The following is a 17947-nucleotide window of genomic DNA, read 5'->3' as shown; positions in this document are numbered from 1 at the left end:
GTGACGCTTGTGCGAGTTTCCCGCGCAGCTCTCCTCTTTCATCTCTCCCTCAGACAGAGAATGTCCTCCAAACGCAGATCATGTCTGCACATTAATTGAATATTTATAATAATAAATCATCAACGAATTAGCTCAGCTAATGATTTAATGCTTTACATCAAATTTATCGGGTTGTTATACTTTCAAGTGACGTGAGGTAATTGTTTTTTTACCTATAGGCTAACAAGCAAACAAATCAGCGCCACGCTAGGTTTGAGTGTATTTAAATATTGCTAAATAATAATGATTTAAGAGTTTGTTATTTTGCGACAGGCTAAATCTACACAATATTTATAAAATTAAAAAACGCATTAGTGCGTTGTTGTTATCAATTTTCAAACATGGGGGAGAATTTTGTATTCAGCACACGGGGTTGTTGTAACTCAACATTGGGTCAAATATTGACAAACCCAACCATTGGGTTAAAATTGTAATTTTGGTTGGGATAAACTGGTAATAATAATAATAATAGTAACCTAACTTTGAGTGTGTCCACATTCGTGTCAACGCTGACTTACAACAAACCTAGAATTTTTAACCTAGAACTACAAATAAATTAGATTTCATTGACTACTCGAGACTTCAACATTCAACAAACTAATTGATCAGCTAAAAAGGTGGATATCAAATAAAACAATGACTATAAGGTAACAGCTTTTAAAATAAAACAAAAAAAAAATGCAAATACAATTATTTCAGAAACTATTCAGGGGCTGATTAGAGGCAAATGAATCCACGTATGGTCCACAATTGTGACACCCGCATTTAAGGCATTTTTAAAATTATAAAGAGCATAAACGCGTTCAAGGTGAAGCTTTAGAAATAATAGTTTATTGAAATTAAATGAACAAACTGCAAAACAATTAATTCAGATGATGTGTAGAATTTATAACCTTTAGTAAAGACTCAGAATTAAACAAAAATGACATTTACAAAGAGATAAACTCTCGGAGAAAACAGAAGATGTGTAGAACGAGGACTGAAACACTGGAAGAATGAATCAAACATCATTTAATTCCTCCTCTAATTCAGTTTCTCCACTCTCATGGCGCCCTCTTCTGGAGAAATGCCCTTTAAATGGAGCACTATTGAAAGAGTCCCAAAGAAAATGATTTACCCCGAACAGTGCATCTGTCATCATTTACTAACCCTCATGTCACTCCAAACCCTCATGGCTTTCTTTAGTCTGTCAAACAGAGAAGGTTTAATTTCTGTAAAAACGCAGTTTAGCGTCATCTATCAAGCTCAGATGAAAAAAAAATCTAGTCTCCAAGTCCAAATCTGCACCAAACTGAACACTTTTAAAGTCATTATGTACTGAAAATCCTCCATTTTCTTTTCTCAATGGCAACTATAATATAATAATGCTAATAATAATAACACGGAATATAGCACAAGACTTTAACTAAGGTAACTTTGGAGCTCGATAGCAACCATTTCTATTATCTAACACGTTTTATTATACATATATTTAAAGAATGACATTAAAGGGATAGGACACCCAAAACCAAAAATTCTGCCATCATTTAACCCACTTCTTTATTCTAATAAACACAAATTAAGATAAACCTGTAAGACTTTAATAGTATTTGCTTTTTCTACTATGGAAGTCAATGTTTACAGAGTTTGAACATTTGTCAAAATATCTTCCATTGCACCCTACAGAAATATGGAAACTCATAAAAGTAACCTGTAAATAAACAGCAGTTTCTGTAATTTGTGATTCACCTTTTTTTTCCTGTTTATATTTACAGTTGTGAATTGCATTAAGAGATGTTGATCTCTGCACTGTTGACTTTTAATGTCAAGAAATCAACTGTGCAGTTTAACAACATGATTTCTATTAACATTTTAGAAGTTTGAAACAATATATATTGCATACGAAATAATAAAGAAAGTTAATAAAATGACAGAAAACATACAAGCAGTTCATTACCAGGTTTTTTTTTTACCATAATTTACAACACAAACCCAGACAATATCACTCCAAACTATTAAAAATGCCAATTAAAGTCACTTTTTCAAAATTTTTAAACTCAAAAGTGGTTGGAGGAAAATTCAAAGTCCCGCAAATTAATTCTAGAGCATAAATAAATGAGAGAAAAAAAAACACAAATCATAAAAAAACGTTGATTTACAGATATTTTTATGGCATATGGGGTGAGTAAATGATGACAGAAGTTTCATTATGATTCCCTCCTTTAATCTGACTGCTTCAGTTCATTCACATCCGGCTATTCTCATTTCCACTCACTGTAAAAAGTGATTATTTAAAAGCGTCAAGTTTTGAACTTAAACTCATCGTAACTTGTCATAATTAGCTTAATACTTTTAAGGCAACAGGCTTACTCATTTATTTTAAGTAAAATAAACTAATCGCTTAAAATAAGTGAGTAAACCTGTTGTTCTTAAAGCGATTAGTTGACTTTATTTAATAAAGTGAGTAAACCTGTTGCTTTTAAAGCGATTAGTTGACTTTACTTAATAAAGTGAGTAAACCTGTTGCTTTTAAAGCGATTAGCGGACTTAAAAAATTATATAACCATTGCAACTTGGAAATTAACTATTTGAACTAAATCAGCTTATTGCATAATTAAACAATTAAGACAACAGGTTTACTCGCTTATTTTAAATAAAGGTAACTAATCGCTTAAACAATGTAGTTACCCTGTTGCTTTTAAAGCGATAAGTTGATTTTACTACAAAACTTTTGTAAACCTGTTGCTTTTAAAGTTAAGTAATAAAAGCAACAGGTTTACTCACTTATTTCAAGTCAACTAATCATTTTAAAAGCAACAGGTTTACTCACTTATTTAAATAAAGTCAATCGCTTAAAATAAGTGAGTAAACCCATTGCTTTCAAAATGATTGGTTCACTTAAAGTGAACACTCATGGTAACTTGAATACGTTATGTTGATTTAACTTAGTTTTTAAGAAAATAAATTATGTGCATAATTATAGAATTAAGACAACGGGTTTACTCTTATTTTGAGAAGTCAACTAATCGTTTTAAAGCAATAGATTCACTCACTCAAGAGATTAGTAGACTTTATTTAAAATAAGTGAGTAAACCTGTTGTTCTTAAAGCGATTAGTTGACTTTACTTAATAAAGTGAGTAAACCTGTTGCTTTTACAGCGATTAGTTGACTTTACTTAATAAAGTGAGTAAACCTGTTGCTTTTAAAGTGATTAGTTGACTTTACTTAAAGTGAACACCCATAGTAACTTGGAAACATTAAGGATTTAACTTCGTTTTTAAGTAAATAAATTATGTGCATAATTATAAAATGAACAACGGGTCAACGGGACAACGGGTTTACTCACTGGTTTTAAGTGAAGTCTACTAACTGTTTTAAAAGCAATGGGTTTACTCACTAATTTTAAGCAATTAGTTGACTTTACTTAAAATGAGTTAACTTGTCTTAATTTTATAATTATCCACATAATTTATTTACTTAAAAACTTCCTAAGTTAAATTAACTTAACAATTCCAGGTTACAATGGGTTTACTCACTTATTTTAAATAAGGTCAACTAATCGCTGTAAAAGCAACAGGTTTACTCACTTTATTAAGTAAAGTCAACTAATCGCTTTAAAAGCAACAGGTTTACTCACTTTATTAAGTAAAGTCAACTAATCGCTTTAAAAGCAACAGGTTTACTCACTTTATTAAGTAAAGTCAACTAATCGCTTTAAAAGCAACAGGTTTACTCACTTTATTAAAGTAAAGTCAACTAATCGCTTTAAAAGCAACAGGTTTACTCACTTTATTAAAGTAAAGTCAACTAATCGCTTTAAAAGCAACAGGTTTACTCACTTTATTAAGTAAAGTCAACTAATCGCTTTAAAAGCAACAGGTTTACTCACTTTATTAAGTAAAATCAACTAATTGCTTTGTAAGCCATAGGTTTACGTCTCTTATTTTAAGTCGACTAATCGCTTTAAAAGCAACTAGGTAACTCACTTATATTACGCTTTAAAAGCGATTAGTTGACTTTACTTAAAATAAGTGAGTAAACTGGTTGAATTTAAAAGAAACAGGTTTACTCACTCTTTAAAGTAAAGTTGACTAATCAGTTTTTACAGTGTTCTCCGCATCTCTACTGTCACTTCTACCCCTCCCTCATTCCCTCCTCCTCCTGTCATCCCTCTCTCTCTCCCTCCGGTCTCTCGTCCCTCTTTCTCTCTCTCTGCTGGAGCTCCTGCATCTCTCCTTACCTCTCTCTCTCTCATCCCTCCACCGCTGAGGGCTCCTGCTTTTCTCTCTCCTCCTCTCTCTACTCTCTCTCTCTCCTTTACTGCTGTGTTTTGGATGTGTGTGTTTGGAGTCACTCTCCGAGTCGCTAGATGAGTCTTTTTTCTTCTTGCTCTTCTTCTTCTTGGCCTTTTTTGCAGAGTGCTTCTCGTCCTCCGAGTCGCTGCTGTCCGATGAGCTGCTGGACGAACTCTTGGACGATTTCTTTTTCTGCTTCTTTTTGCTCTTCTTTTTACTCTTCTTCTTCTTGTCTTTTTTCTTTTCCAGACGGTCCAGTTTTCTAAGGCAGATTAAGATTATTAGGATGAGCCTATGAGTACTATATCCAAATCTAGCACTGAGAAAGCTTAGTCGCTTTATTAATCAGGGTTCTCCACAGCGGAATGAACCACCAACTTATCCAGTATATGTTTTACACAGCGGATGCCCTTTCAGCCTCAACGTAACACCGGGAAACACCCATACACACTTGCATTCACACACATACACAACGACCAATTTAGCTTACCCAATTCACCTACAGCGCATGTGTTTGGACTGTGGGGGAAACCTAAACGAACATGACGAAAACATACAAACTCCTCATGGAAATGCCAACTGATCCAGCTGGGGCTCAAACCGACTCTTGCTGTGAGGTGATTGTGCTACCCACTGTGCCACCTTGATGCCCCAAGATGGTATAATATACAGTTGGAAATAAGATTATTATTTGAAATTCCATAATATTTTAAAATTGACTGTTTTGTTTGTTTTAGCTTTTGTTAGTTTGTTTTGATTTAGGTTTTTTTATTAACACATTTATATTTAGTGTTTACATTAAAATATGTAAAATAACTCAAAAATATATATACAAAAATAATATTAAAAAAATACTCAAATAATAATATACACATATAAAAAATAAAATCAAGTACAGTTAAGTATAAATAAAAATGTACAATAAATAAAGTAATATATATATATATATAAATAAAATTAAATAAAGTGCAAGAAGTAATAACTCAAAAAAATGATAAACAAAAATAATATTTAAAAAAATACTCAAATAAAAATATACACATATAAAAAATAAAATCAAGTACAGTTAAGTATAAATAAAAATGTACAATAAAGTAAAAAATAAATAAATAAATTATATATATATATATATATATATATATATATATATATATATATATATATATATATAATTTATTTATTTATTTTTTACTTTATTGTTCATTTTTATTTATACTTAACTGTACTTGAATTAATTTTTTATATGTGTATATTTTTATTTGAGTATTTATATATATATATATATATATATATATATATATATATATATATATATATATATATATATATATATATATATATATATAAATTAAATAAAGTGCAAGAAGTAATAACTCAAAAAAATAAACAAAAATAATATTTAAAAAAATACTCAAATAATAATATACACATATAAAAAATAAAATGAAGTACAGTTAAGTATAAATAAAAATGAACAATAAATAAAGTAAAATAAAGTAAAAAAAAATATAAATAAAATTAAATAAAGTGCAAGAAGTAATAAAAGCAAGTAAAAAAAAGTTTTAAAAGTCATTAAAAAACATGCTAATGTATAGGAAACCCTTAAAGCTGTATCTTTTAAACTTTTACGTTAAAATATGCTAGATAACATATTAATACACAAACAAACACATACAGATATAAAGTAAAATAAAAGTTAAGTGGGGCAACAGTGTGGCGCAGTGAGAAACATGATCGCCTCACAGCAAGAAGGTCGCTGGTTCGAGCCCCGGCTGGGTCAGTTGGCATTTCTGTGTGTCGTTTACATGTTCTCCCCGTGTTCGTGTGGGTTTTTCCCTGGTGCTCCGGTTACCCCAAAAGTCCAAATACATGTGCTGTAGGTGAATTGGTAAGCTAAAATTGGCCGTAGTGTATGTGTGTGATTGAGTGTGTATGGGTGATTCCCAGTGATGGGTTGCAGCTGTAAGGGCATCCGCTGCATAAAAAATATGCTGGATAAGTTGGCGGTTCATTCTGCTGTGGCGACCCTAGATTAATAATGTGACTAAGCTGAAAAGAAAATGAATGAAAGAAAAAAGTACAATAAAATATAAAAATGAAATAAAGTAAAACAAAATAAATTAAATATAAATAATAATAATAATAATAATAATACAAAATAGTGTAAAGTACAATAATTAAGAAAAAACAATAAAATAAAATAAAACAAAGTCAACATGAATTGTGCTTTGCATGTAAGATATGTATTTTGTAAATGTATTATTTTTGAGACTGATCTGGCTCTATAATAAACTGCAAAACAAAGTTAAAATGACAGATTTAAAAAAAAAAAAAAAGCCAATATTATTATTAGAATTAAACACATTACAATTATTTCTTTACACCCATTTACATTAGCAGCAGTTAGATAATGACCAAGCTGCAATAAATCCTGAACAATACCTGAGCAGTTTCTGCTTCTGTTTGGTGGACAGAGACTTCAGGAACTCCACCTCAGGATCTTCTTCCTCCTCGCTGGCCACAAAGTCCTGAAGCACAAAAGTTGTTTGCAGAAAGAATAGGACACCTGAAACACTTCATCACTTAGTGTCTTCAGTTTCTAAACATCTTTTAAGTGTTAAGTAAAGAAATGGCAACATTACAAAGTGGTAAATGCTTTGCTTTTTCAACTTTTTTTTTTTTGATACGTGTTGCAAGAACCAAAATTGGAGTATGTGTTTATTTAAAAAGCAACAATAAAAATCATGAGAAGCACATTATTTCTTATATTTTTTTTTCTCCTGAAGAAAGTCTTATTTGTTTTTATTTCAGCTAGAATAAAAGCAGTTTTTAATATTTTAAATAACACTTTAAGGTCAATATTATTAGCCTCTTCAAGCTTTATATTTTTTCGATAGACTACAGAACAAACCATCGTTATACAATAACTTGCCTAATTACCCTAACCTGCCTAGTTACCCTAATTAACCCAGTTAAGCCTTTAAATGTCACTTTAAGCTGTATAGAAGTGTCTTGAAAAATAGTAAAACCTTATGTACTGTCAAAATGCAAAGATATAATAAATCAGTTATTAGAAATGAGTATTTAAAAGTATTACGATTAGAAATGTGTTGAAAAAAATCTCTATGTTGAACAAAAATTGGGAAAAAAATAATCAGGAGGGCTAATAATTAAGGCGTTTTAATAATTCTTATTGTAACTGTGTGATATATATATATGAACAGCAGCTACGCTAATTATTCTCTTTATTCTCCATTTCCACCTGGGGATACTCTTCCCGAGGCCCTCAGAGTCACTGATTTGATCCAAGACCAGATGATCACAAGGTTTCCATATCCTGGACCAGGCCGTATCCTGAGCAGCTGCTGCGGTGGTCATGGAGCATTCTTTTGTCGTTATGACAGGTTCAGATATGTAGCACTGATGTTTGGTTCATATAGGGCTACTTTTAGAGCAAGTAACTAAAAAAATCTGGTTCTGTGGGATCTGTTAAATCTGATTTTTAATTTATATCTTCTATTGGATTCACATCAGGTGATTGGCTAGGCCATTCTACAGTTTGATTTCTTGTGTATGCTTTCTAAGATAAACGTTCAATACTTCCATGACCACCGCAGTTCAATCCCAGACTGATTCCAGTGAAGCTCTACGGACAGACGAGTCTTCGCCGCTGAGACTGCAGCTCTGTACAAGACGTTTGGCCAGCGGAGAAATGAAAATGGTCGTGCCCAACTGAGTCTGGTTTCTCTCAAGGTTTTTTTCTCCACTTTTGCCAATCGGTGAAGGTTTTTTCCCTCTCCGCTGTCGCCTCTAGCTTGCATGGTTTGGGATCGGTAGAGCTACGCATCGATTAATTTGCTCTTCAGTGTTTGGACTCTCAGTAGTGATTTTAAACCACACTGAACTCAGCTAAACTGAACTGAACTTAAACACTAAAAACTGAACTACCCTGTTCTAATTTACCATGACCATTAATGTGAAGCTGCTTTGACACAATCTACATTGTAAACGCGCTATACAAATAAAGCTGAATTGAATTGAAAATCTCGAATCCTGGTTCAAATGTAAAGTTGGACAGATGCGTTTGCACAGCAGGAAAACATATAGTGCAAGCATTGTTTTGGAATCTAATCGTGACTCCCAGAATCAGATCATGAACTCCCTACAGATTCCCACCGCTTGCACTGTAAAATGTTTTGTAATTGTAGTCGTTGCGCTCATGAGCTTCAGTCGACCCCTCGAGGACATCACCCGCTCAATAATCCGAGGTGTTTCCAGCAACACATGCTGAGCTCCAGACATGGATATGATGGCTGATATTTGTGCAGATTACCTGTGCCGGATCACTCATGGTGCTGCTCCTCCCAAGGACACATTTCTTCAGCGCAAAGCCACTGTTTCGCATCTCCGCCATTAACTCGGAGGGGTGCATCGACGGACCTGTTAGGACAAAAATCACTCTTTCAGAACAAATAATGCGTGGCCCCCTCCGTGCACCCCTCTCCAAGACATGTACGCTAGCGCTGGGTTAACACAAGCACGCACAAAGACAAATCAACTCTCTCGTCTCTCAGCTGGACCATATTACAGCTTTCAACCAATCAAAACACAAATGATAGCACTTTGCAGCAACACAACAGTGATATCTATGACAGAAACATACATATTACTGTAGTGTCTCCACATTGATCTGCTTATAGGACAGGATATAGAGGACAAAACTACACAGACTGACTGGGGAGTAAAGTATTGGAAAGTTTACACTACTACTGTACAAGCATCGCTACTTTTCAATGTGGTTTGGTTGCCAAATGTCTTTAAAATGTATTATTTTGGCGTTATGACGGGTTCAGATATGTAGCACTGATGTTTGGTTCATATAGGGCTACTTTTAGAGCAAGTAACTAAAAAAATCTGGTTCTGTGGGATCTGTTAAACCTGATTTTTAATTTATATCTTCTATTGGATTCACATCAGGTGATTGGCTGGGCCATTCTACAGCTTGATTTCTCGTGTATCCTTTCTGAGATAAATGTTCAATACTTATTTTTCCCGCCGTATACATACACAATATGGGAGAGGATAAGGGCTATGTAATAAAAAAATTAATCCGCACCAAACAATAATAAAAATAAAATAAAAATCAGATTAACTAAACTAAATTTAGAGACAAAATTCAAGAAATAATGAGAATAATCTCATTAAATTCATTAAGAGTCCTGTATGTCTTTCACAGTTCAGATGATTGCCTCAAATAACCCGGGTGAACATTTTCTGCAGGTATTAAAGAATTTATTGGTGTATTATTGGACAGCAGCGCCACCTTCAGGTCTAATAGTGCATATCAGCTCTAATGCAAAGCTAACTCTCAATGAACATGCAGTGGGACACTTTGAATCATGTAATATACAGTGGAAGTCAGAACTTTTAGCTCTCCTTAAATATGAATATTTCTGTTTAACAGAAAGAAGATTATGTTTTTAACACAATTCTAAAATGATTTGTGTTTCACTTTCCAGACTGCTGATGGGAGATGATCGTGTGAAAAATGGCCTTAATTTTATGAATGAAGCACCTCCAGGAGTATCTTAAGGTTGTGGTGGCTATATATATATTGTTATGCATATATATATATATATATATATATATATATATATATATATATATATATATATATATATATATATATATATATATATATATATATATATATACATGCATATATATATATATATATATATATATATACATGCATATATATATATATATATATATATATATATATATATATATATACAAATATATATATATATATATACAAATATATATATATATATACATATATATATATATATATATATACATATATATATATATATATACACACATATATATATATATATATACACACATATATATACACACACACATATATATATACACACACATATATATACACACACATACATATACATATATATATATATATATATATATATATATATATATATATATATATATATATATATATATTAGAGATGTGTTAAAAAAAATCTCTCCGTTAAACAGAAATTGGGGGAACAAATGAACAGGGGAGCTAATATTTCAGGGGAGCTAATAATTCTGACTTTAACAATATATATATATATATACACATACACATATATAGTCAGAATTATTAGCTCCCCTGAAATATTAGCTCCCCTGTTCATTTGTTCCACCAATTTCTGTTTAACGGAGAGATTTTTTTTAACACATTTCTAATTATAATAGTTTTAATAACTCATTTCTAATAACTGATTTCTTTTATCTTTACCATAATGCACATACTATTTGTCTAGATATTTTTTAAGATACTACTAGTAACGCAAAAAGACATTTAAAGGCCTAATTAGGTTAATTAAAGTTAGGGTAATTAAGCAAGTCATTGTACAACAGCGGTTTATTCTGTTGACAAATATTAGTAGAAAGCAAATATTGCTTAAGGGGGCTAATAATATTGACCTTACAATGGTTTTTAAAAATTAAAAACTGCTTTCATTTTAGCCGGAATAAAACAAATAAGGCTTTCTCCAGAAGAAAAAATATATATAGGAAATACTGTGAAAAATTCCTGAATCTGTTGAACATCATTTGGGAAATATTTGATAAATATCACAGGAGGGTGAATCATTGTGACTTCAAGTGTATAATGAAAGACCACTGTACCTGCTTCATCTCCGGCCATGGAGCTGGCATTGATCCCCGACAGGCCGAACAGCGGACATTCGCGGTCAGTGTTCACATGACCCCAGTTATGACACTTAATACAGCGCACGTTTCGCACCTACAGCAAATGAAGAGCCACACAACAACAACACATTACACATTTGTGAATGACCAATTAACATTTACACTTTCTTATAAAGTACAATTCTCACTAACTAAGGGTTTTGCAGGTTTCGTCGACTCAAAATTAGGATTTTTTGAGACCATTGTGAGCAAAATGTATGACTTCTAAATGCTAAAGAAAATAGTTTTTGCTTGCTTCATCCAAACAAAATTGAATTTAGTTATTTCTTAGCCGCATATTTTAAATAAACAAGTGAACTCTAGTTGTATACCTACCTAGCATAACGTTTCTTTAAAAAGTTTAACATAGTTAAATGTTTGTTTATTATGGAGAAAATTACATTCAGCATGAATAATCAAAAATATATAATTGTTTACCTTTGGTCCAAATGAATTGAGCTTACAACTCCTATACAATCTAATGTTACATACAATCTTTCTTGCTATAAAACCTTAAATTACATGTGATAATTAATAATTGGTACTTAAATCAAAGTGTTACTGCAGTAATTGCTCATCTACATTTCTGAATGCAAGGTCACCTGAATGCCAAAAGGCTGATCTCGAATATTCATGTCATCCTTCGCATACCTTAAGAAAAGGAATATAACATCAGTAAGAAATACAAAGTGTACAGTGAATGTGGAAGTTTGAGATAAAGCATTGTTCATTCATGTATTTATGAACATACTTTTCACGAGGAGCCACTTTCTGCCACTCAAACTTGTACTCTGACTCTCCTCCCTAAGAAGATGAACAACAACAACAACAAAAGAGCATAAAAAGTCATGTTAGGTACAGAATGTAACAATAAATATGGCTTTTTATCACTATAAACATGATCAGTGAAGTAAAAGTCCAAAAATAACATTTTATTTATTTACTTATTTATTTGTTGGCTTGTTTATTTTATATATTTATTTTTTGAATGGAACAGTTTATTGGTAATGAAGGAATGTTTGATGATTTAAACTTCATCCTACGCATTAATAGACTCATCCTTGCATTAATAGTTTAATTCTGCTTTTAACTACTTGCATGTACTTATGTTGATGTGTAACCTTATGTGCTTAACCTCATGTAATTTTGCTCCATAGCAGCTCTGCCTTTGCGTGACTGGTAACCGAGAAGCTAACTCCACTGTACTTGTTATCAATTTAATGTTGCATCTTTTCTTCCTGAGTGTGCTCATTTACAGGAACAGTCACGTGCGGGAGGGGCTCAAGCTCACTCTCTCTCAGGCTCTATCATGTGTATACGTAACTTTTTCTGTGCATATATGCTGTTCTGCCTAACAACTAATGATTGAATTGATGTTTGAACTGATCTGGAAGGAGGATCTTTCTTACTAAAGTGCCCCTGGGTGGAGCCGAAGGGAAATCGGGGATATATACTTGGCTGCTAGGGTTAGAGAGTGTTGTGGAATGCCCACATGTAAACCTCATACTGTAAAAGGGTTTATTCTGCAGCCCAGAGTGCTCTGTATGCTTTATCCATTTGATTCATTAAATTAATTTAAACTTATTTGAAGCCTCTGACCGATCATTGTACCTGAAGGAGTAGGGGAACAGTAACAAAATCTAAAAAATAAAACGTTTGCATTAGTGTTTATACATTTTCCTAATATTTTTTTCTTCGTCTGGTGAAAGTATTATTTCTTTTAGTTTGGCTGAAATAAAATTTTTATTAATGTTATTATTTTGTAACATAGTTCAGGTCAATTTTATTAGCCGCCTTAAGAATTTTCTTTTTTTTTTCTTCATCTATTTAATATTGCATCCTTAAATTTTTTAATGTTTGAATGTGATATATTACTGTTATTATTATGTTAACAGAGTCTTATATTAATATTATTATTATTATTATTATTATGGTATATTATTTCTCTGTATTGAATCCTTGTTTTTTATTAGGTGTGTGTGTGTGTTTTGTTTTGCTATTGTTGTAACGCTCTGGGTTTTGAAAAAGCACTTTACAAATAAAAGTTATTATTTTTTATTATTATTGTTACACTATTTATTATTTTCCTTCATTTGTCATGTAAATAAAAGGACATTACCTCTTTAGTCTCCTCTGCAGGATGTTGGTGATGACAGAAACAAACAAAAGGAAAAAACACAAAAAAGGTATACATCAAATCAGATATAGTATGTTTAATAACATTTGTGTCATAAAAATAAAAAAATTAAATAAAAAAGTAGTGCTGGGCAAAGATTATTCGCATCCAAAATAAAAGTTTGTTTTGACATAATATGTGTGTGTGTGTATTATTAATATTTACTATGTATATGTGATACATTGATAAAAACAAACTATTCAAAACTATTTTGTTACAAAAGATATTTAAATTTATTTATAATTTGTATCATATACATATTTTTATATCTAAATATAAATAAAAATGTAAAATATATATGTATTATTTTGGATGAGCCACCACCACAAAAAAAAAAAGTGTTGAAACGCAAGTCTCTAACCTTTAGATGCTCCTGGAGGTGCTTCATACATAAAATTAAGGCCATTTTTCACACGATCATCTCCCATCAGCAGTCTGGAAAATAAAAAACCCAAATCATTTTATCAATTTACTACAGGCAAATCCCTGATTATATGAAAATAAAAAAACATTTATGGAGTAACACACCAGGGCAGACATTAAAATGTTTTTAAAAGCGTAATGATCTATTCATAATTCATATTCATGAATTTCCATGACCTGCAAAGAATAAATATTCATTATATTTACACTATATACAATATTCGTTGTGTAACACTAAAAATTGACATTTTAATAAGATTTTTCTAACATATTTGTTTGCTTTATATGGCTACAAGACAAACTTTCTCTATTTCTCTCAGTTTTCTTTTTATATAAATGACAGAGACCAGTGGTTCTTGGTATCAAAAATATAAAGGAGAACTAAGTGTATATTTGCGTATATTTCCACAGCCAAACAACACAAGAAATGCCAGAAACATTGAAGCAAAATCTGATTTTAGGCTGCAATAATCAGACATTTTTAGTGCAATATTCAGGGACTGGTTGAAATAAATAAACAGCCAGAGACAGTATCCGCTTGTTAAGTGTGACATCAGGCAAAGCAGCTTCCGGGTACGAGTGCTCTATCAAACAGTACGGAGAAGCTTTGCAGTCGACTAATTTTAACAATTACGATCACAATATATATATATATATATATATCCATGCTTAATATCAGATGACCAGAATGTGATTCATGTTTTATACATCATTAAAAAATTGATGTCTGTGATGTAGTTCGAGTCTCGGCTGGGTCAGTTGGCGTTTCTGTGTGGAGTTTGCATGTTCTCCCCATGTTGGCATGGGATTTCTCCGGGTGTTCTGGTTTCCCCCACAGTCCAAACACATGCGTTATAAGCAAAATTGGCTGTAGTGAGCATGGGTGTTTTCCAGTACTGGGTTGCAGCTGGAAGGTCATGCACTGCGTAAAACATTTGTTGGATAAATTGGCAGACAATTCCGCTGTGGTGACCCCTGATGAATAAAGGGACTAAGCCGAAGGAAAACGAATTAATGAATCTCAAATTGTCCAAAGAATATAGATTTACAATTTCTCGACTGGAAAACTGGAACATTTCTCCTGAAAAAGGCCCGTGGGAACCCTGTGTGTATACTTTATGAATGAGGATGGTCATATTTGGTGGTCTGTGACATCGAAAAGACCCTGATTTAAACTCTTTTCCAGCACATTTAATTTTCTACCTGTTGTTGTAAGTCTCCTGCTCCTTCACATATGCCTGCATCAGCTCCTCCTGCTGCTTCTTCTCGAAGGTCAACTTCTGTTCTGCGATCCATACCTGATAATAACGAAATAATGAAGAGAGCAATAACATGCAAAACGCCGACATTGCTATGAAAAAGTATTTTTTGTCAAAAAAAAAGTCATTCGCGTAGGTTTTTACCTTGCAGTACTCTAACAATATTCAATGTCAACGTTTTCCAACTATTTTATTAGATTTACCAAAGTCACACAAGATGTGCGAATTTCAATTGGGGTAAAGTTGGTTTTATATTCACACAATCGGACAATAAAAAACTTAATAATTGTCAAGTCTAAATAGGGAAATCATATTAGTAGCCAAGAGCTATAAAAGAACATAACAATAACTACAAAAAATAATGAAGAGAGCAATGCCAAGCAAAAACTCAACCTTGCTATAAAAAAGTCTTTTCGTCAAAACAGCGAAACCCTTTCTAAGTTGTTTGCGTAGACTTTGCAGTACTTTAAAAACACTAAAAAATGTCTCTGTCACCGTTTTCCGACAATTTTATTTAATTTCACACAAAAAGAGCCAAGTGTAATTGGGGTAAAGTTGGTTTTATATTCACACATTCAGACTTTGGAAAAAAGTAATAATTGCCAATTCTAGATAGGGAAATCATTTTAGTAGCCAATGGCTATAAAAGAACAACACTGTTAGCATACTTGTATGCATTTTCAGACCGAATATTCAAAGTAGTGTGGTAAACAATATAGGGACTGCATTAACAGTTACACACAATCGACTTGTGTTAGGACTACATAAATAACCTATTATTTTTTCACAAATTTAAGTGGATTGAAACAATTAAGTTGTCCCAAAACCAAAGCTCAATAATTGGGTTGTTTCAGCTTATTTTATATACAGTTGAATTCAGAATTATTTGCCACCATTTTATTTTTTTATTTGAACTTTAAATATTTCCCAAATGATGTTTAACAGAGCAAGGACATTTTCACAATATTTCTGATAATATTTCTTCTTCTGGAGAAAGTCTTATTTGTTTAATTTCGGTTAGAATAAAAGCAGTTTTGAATTTTTTTTAATCCATTTTAAGGTCAAAATTATTAGCCCCTTTAAGCTATTTTTTTTCCGATAGTCAACAGAACAAACCATCGTTATACAATAACTTGCCTAATTCCCCTAACCTGCCTAATTAACCTAGTTAAGCCTTTAAATGTCACTTTAAGCTGTATAGAAGTGTCTTGAAGAATATATAGTAAAATATTATTTACTGTCATCATGGCAAAGATAAAAGTAATCAGTTATTAGAAATGAGTTATTAAAACTATTATGATTAGAAATGTGTTGGTAAAATCTTCTATTTGTTAAACAGAAACTGGGGGAAAAATAAACAAAAAATTATTTACAAAAATTATTTCATCATTTAGAATATAAAACAAGTTTACAGTTTGATATTTGTCTGATCCCTTAACTCTGTGGTTTGTTTTTGGGAAAATATAAACTTTTGTTTAAATATAACTTACTGTTAACACATACATTTTCTATGAATTTATGTTTAAAGTCTTTACTGTATCACATCCGTAACGCTGGAATCGCAGTTTTTTTGGGCAATTCCCTCACAAACAAACATACAAAATCAAATAAATTAACGGGAAAGCTGCTTAATATAATTAATTTAGCAAACATTTAATTATGATATCATTACTACAATATGACTCGATCTGAACAAAGTCAGCCTAATGTTTACACTCGAGGCGTATTAGCATGCTAGCTTAAACCCTCTCACCTTCTTTATGTTGGATTTTGATGCAGGATGGAAATCCTTCTTACACATGAAATTAGCAAAAGATTTGCCCATGTTTAATCACCAGCGATACGACCAAAGTGTTATTAAGAATTAAACTTAGCGCTTTCGACTAAACAACATCATAACACCACCAAAAGCGGCGCTTCTTTATGACGCAATGACAACGGTGGCTCAAAAGATCATAAATGTTTTTTTTTGTGTGTAAAACAGTGAATCTCTTAAACTTATTAACAATAAAATGAATAATAACTTTCTTAAAGCTTATTATGATAATTTTCTTTCTATGGAGTACGAAACCTGCAAAAACAATAAATAAATAAATATGCAAATATGCAAATAAACAAACTAATTAATTGATAAATCCTCAAATGCTTGCAGAAATAAAACAATAAATAAATATGCAACTAAATTAATTAATAAGCCCACAAATTTCTGCATAAATAAAACAATAAATAATTATGCAAATAAATAAATAAATAAATAAATAAAGATAAAAAACACACATTCCTGCATAAATAAAACAATAAATAAATATAGAAATAAATACATAAATACATATAAAAAACCCACAAATTCCTGCTTAAATAAAACAATAAAAAATAAAATAAAATAAAAATATATATAACATGCATATAGCCTGAAAATAACAAATATAACATGAAAATAAATTGCATATATCCCGAAAATAACAAATATAGCATGAAAATAAAATGCATATAGCCTAAAAATAACAAATATAGCATGAAATTAAGATACATATAGCCCGTAAAACAGTAAATGTGCACTGCCTTTCAGCTAAATTTAGATTGTAATGAATCTTTAGCAACCTATGAAAACGGCAATGTTATTGTATTTATTTATGTAACTGTGTAATTGTGATCTTTTATTGACTTAACTACCAGATTTATTTAGCATTTAATTATGTATCCATGACCACCTTATAATTTTCCTTAATAAAAGTCTTAAATTCCTAATTTAATTTCTCAACCATAGAAATACAGCCTAATTACATCTCAATAAATTTCTTATCAATAAAATAAATACATTAAATATATTATATTAAATATATAAACACTATAATAAATATATTGTCAATAAAACTGATTATCCATCAATAATTGTTTAATATATTTGTGCATTTATTTAGTCCTAATTATATCTGCTCTTATTTTAATTATGATTATTTCATAACTATATTTTCATGGTTGTCAGATCTGTTATTTATATTAC

At 31.3% G+C, this 17947-nt stretch overlaps 1 protein-coding gene across 14 annotated transcripts; it reads right to left on the bottom strand.

The window, feature by feature from the left end:
- Positions 1-848: 848 nt before the first annotated feature.
- cirsr (corepressor of RBPJ and splicing regulator) lies at positions 849-16876 on the bottom strand. Of its 14 annotated transcripts, none has more exons than XR_015499078.1 (12): positions 16697-16876; positions 14888-14982; positions 13623-13696; positions 13205-13218; positions 11837-11889; positions 11688-11736; positions 11023-11140; positions 8648-8754; positions 6757-6842; positions 3703-4576; positions 2539-2847; positions 849-2438 (listed from the first exon to the last, which is right to left on the bottom strand). XR_015499078.1 is itself a non-coding variant. In XM_087267468.1 (10 exons), the coding sequence occupies exons 1-10, from the start codon at positions 16766-16768 to the stop codon at positions 4165-4167; spliced, it is 1080 nt and encodes a 359-aa protein (XP_087123594.1). In that variant the 5' UTR covers positions 16769-16876; the 3' UTR covers positions 849-4164. The 14 variants fall into 14 exon arrangements, 1 of the variants encoding a protein (XP_087123594.1); XR_015499079.1 differs by having other exon boundaries at positions 3753-4576; XR_015499082.1 differs by having other exon boundaries at positions 3909-4576.
- Between the last annotated feature and the right edge of the window lie 1071 nt (positions 16877-17947).

Source organism: Danio rerio, chromosome 9 (genome assembly GCF_052040795.2).
Source record: "Danio rerio strain M-AB ecotype USA chromosome 9, GRCz13ab, whole genome shotgun sequence".
NCBI classification, from domain to species: Eukaryota; Metazoa; Chordata; class Actinopteri; order Cypriniformes; family Danionidae; genus Danio; species Danio rerio.
Note: the sequence above shows the minus strand (reverse complement) of the source record. Positions and strands in the feature narration are given on the sequence as shown.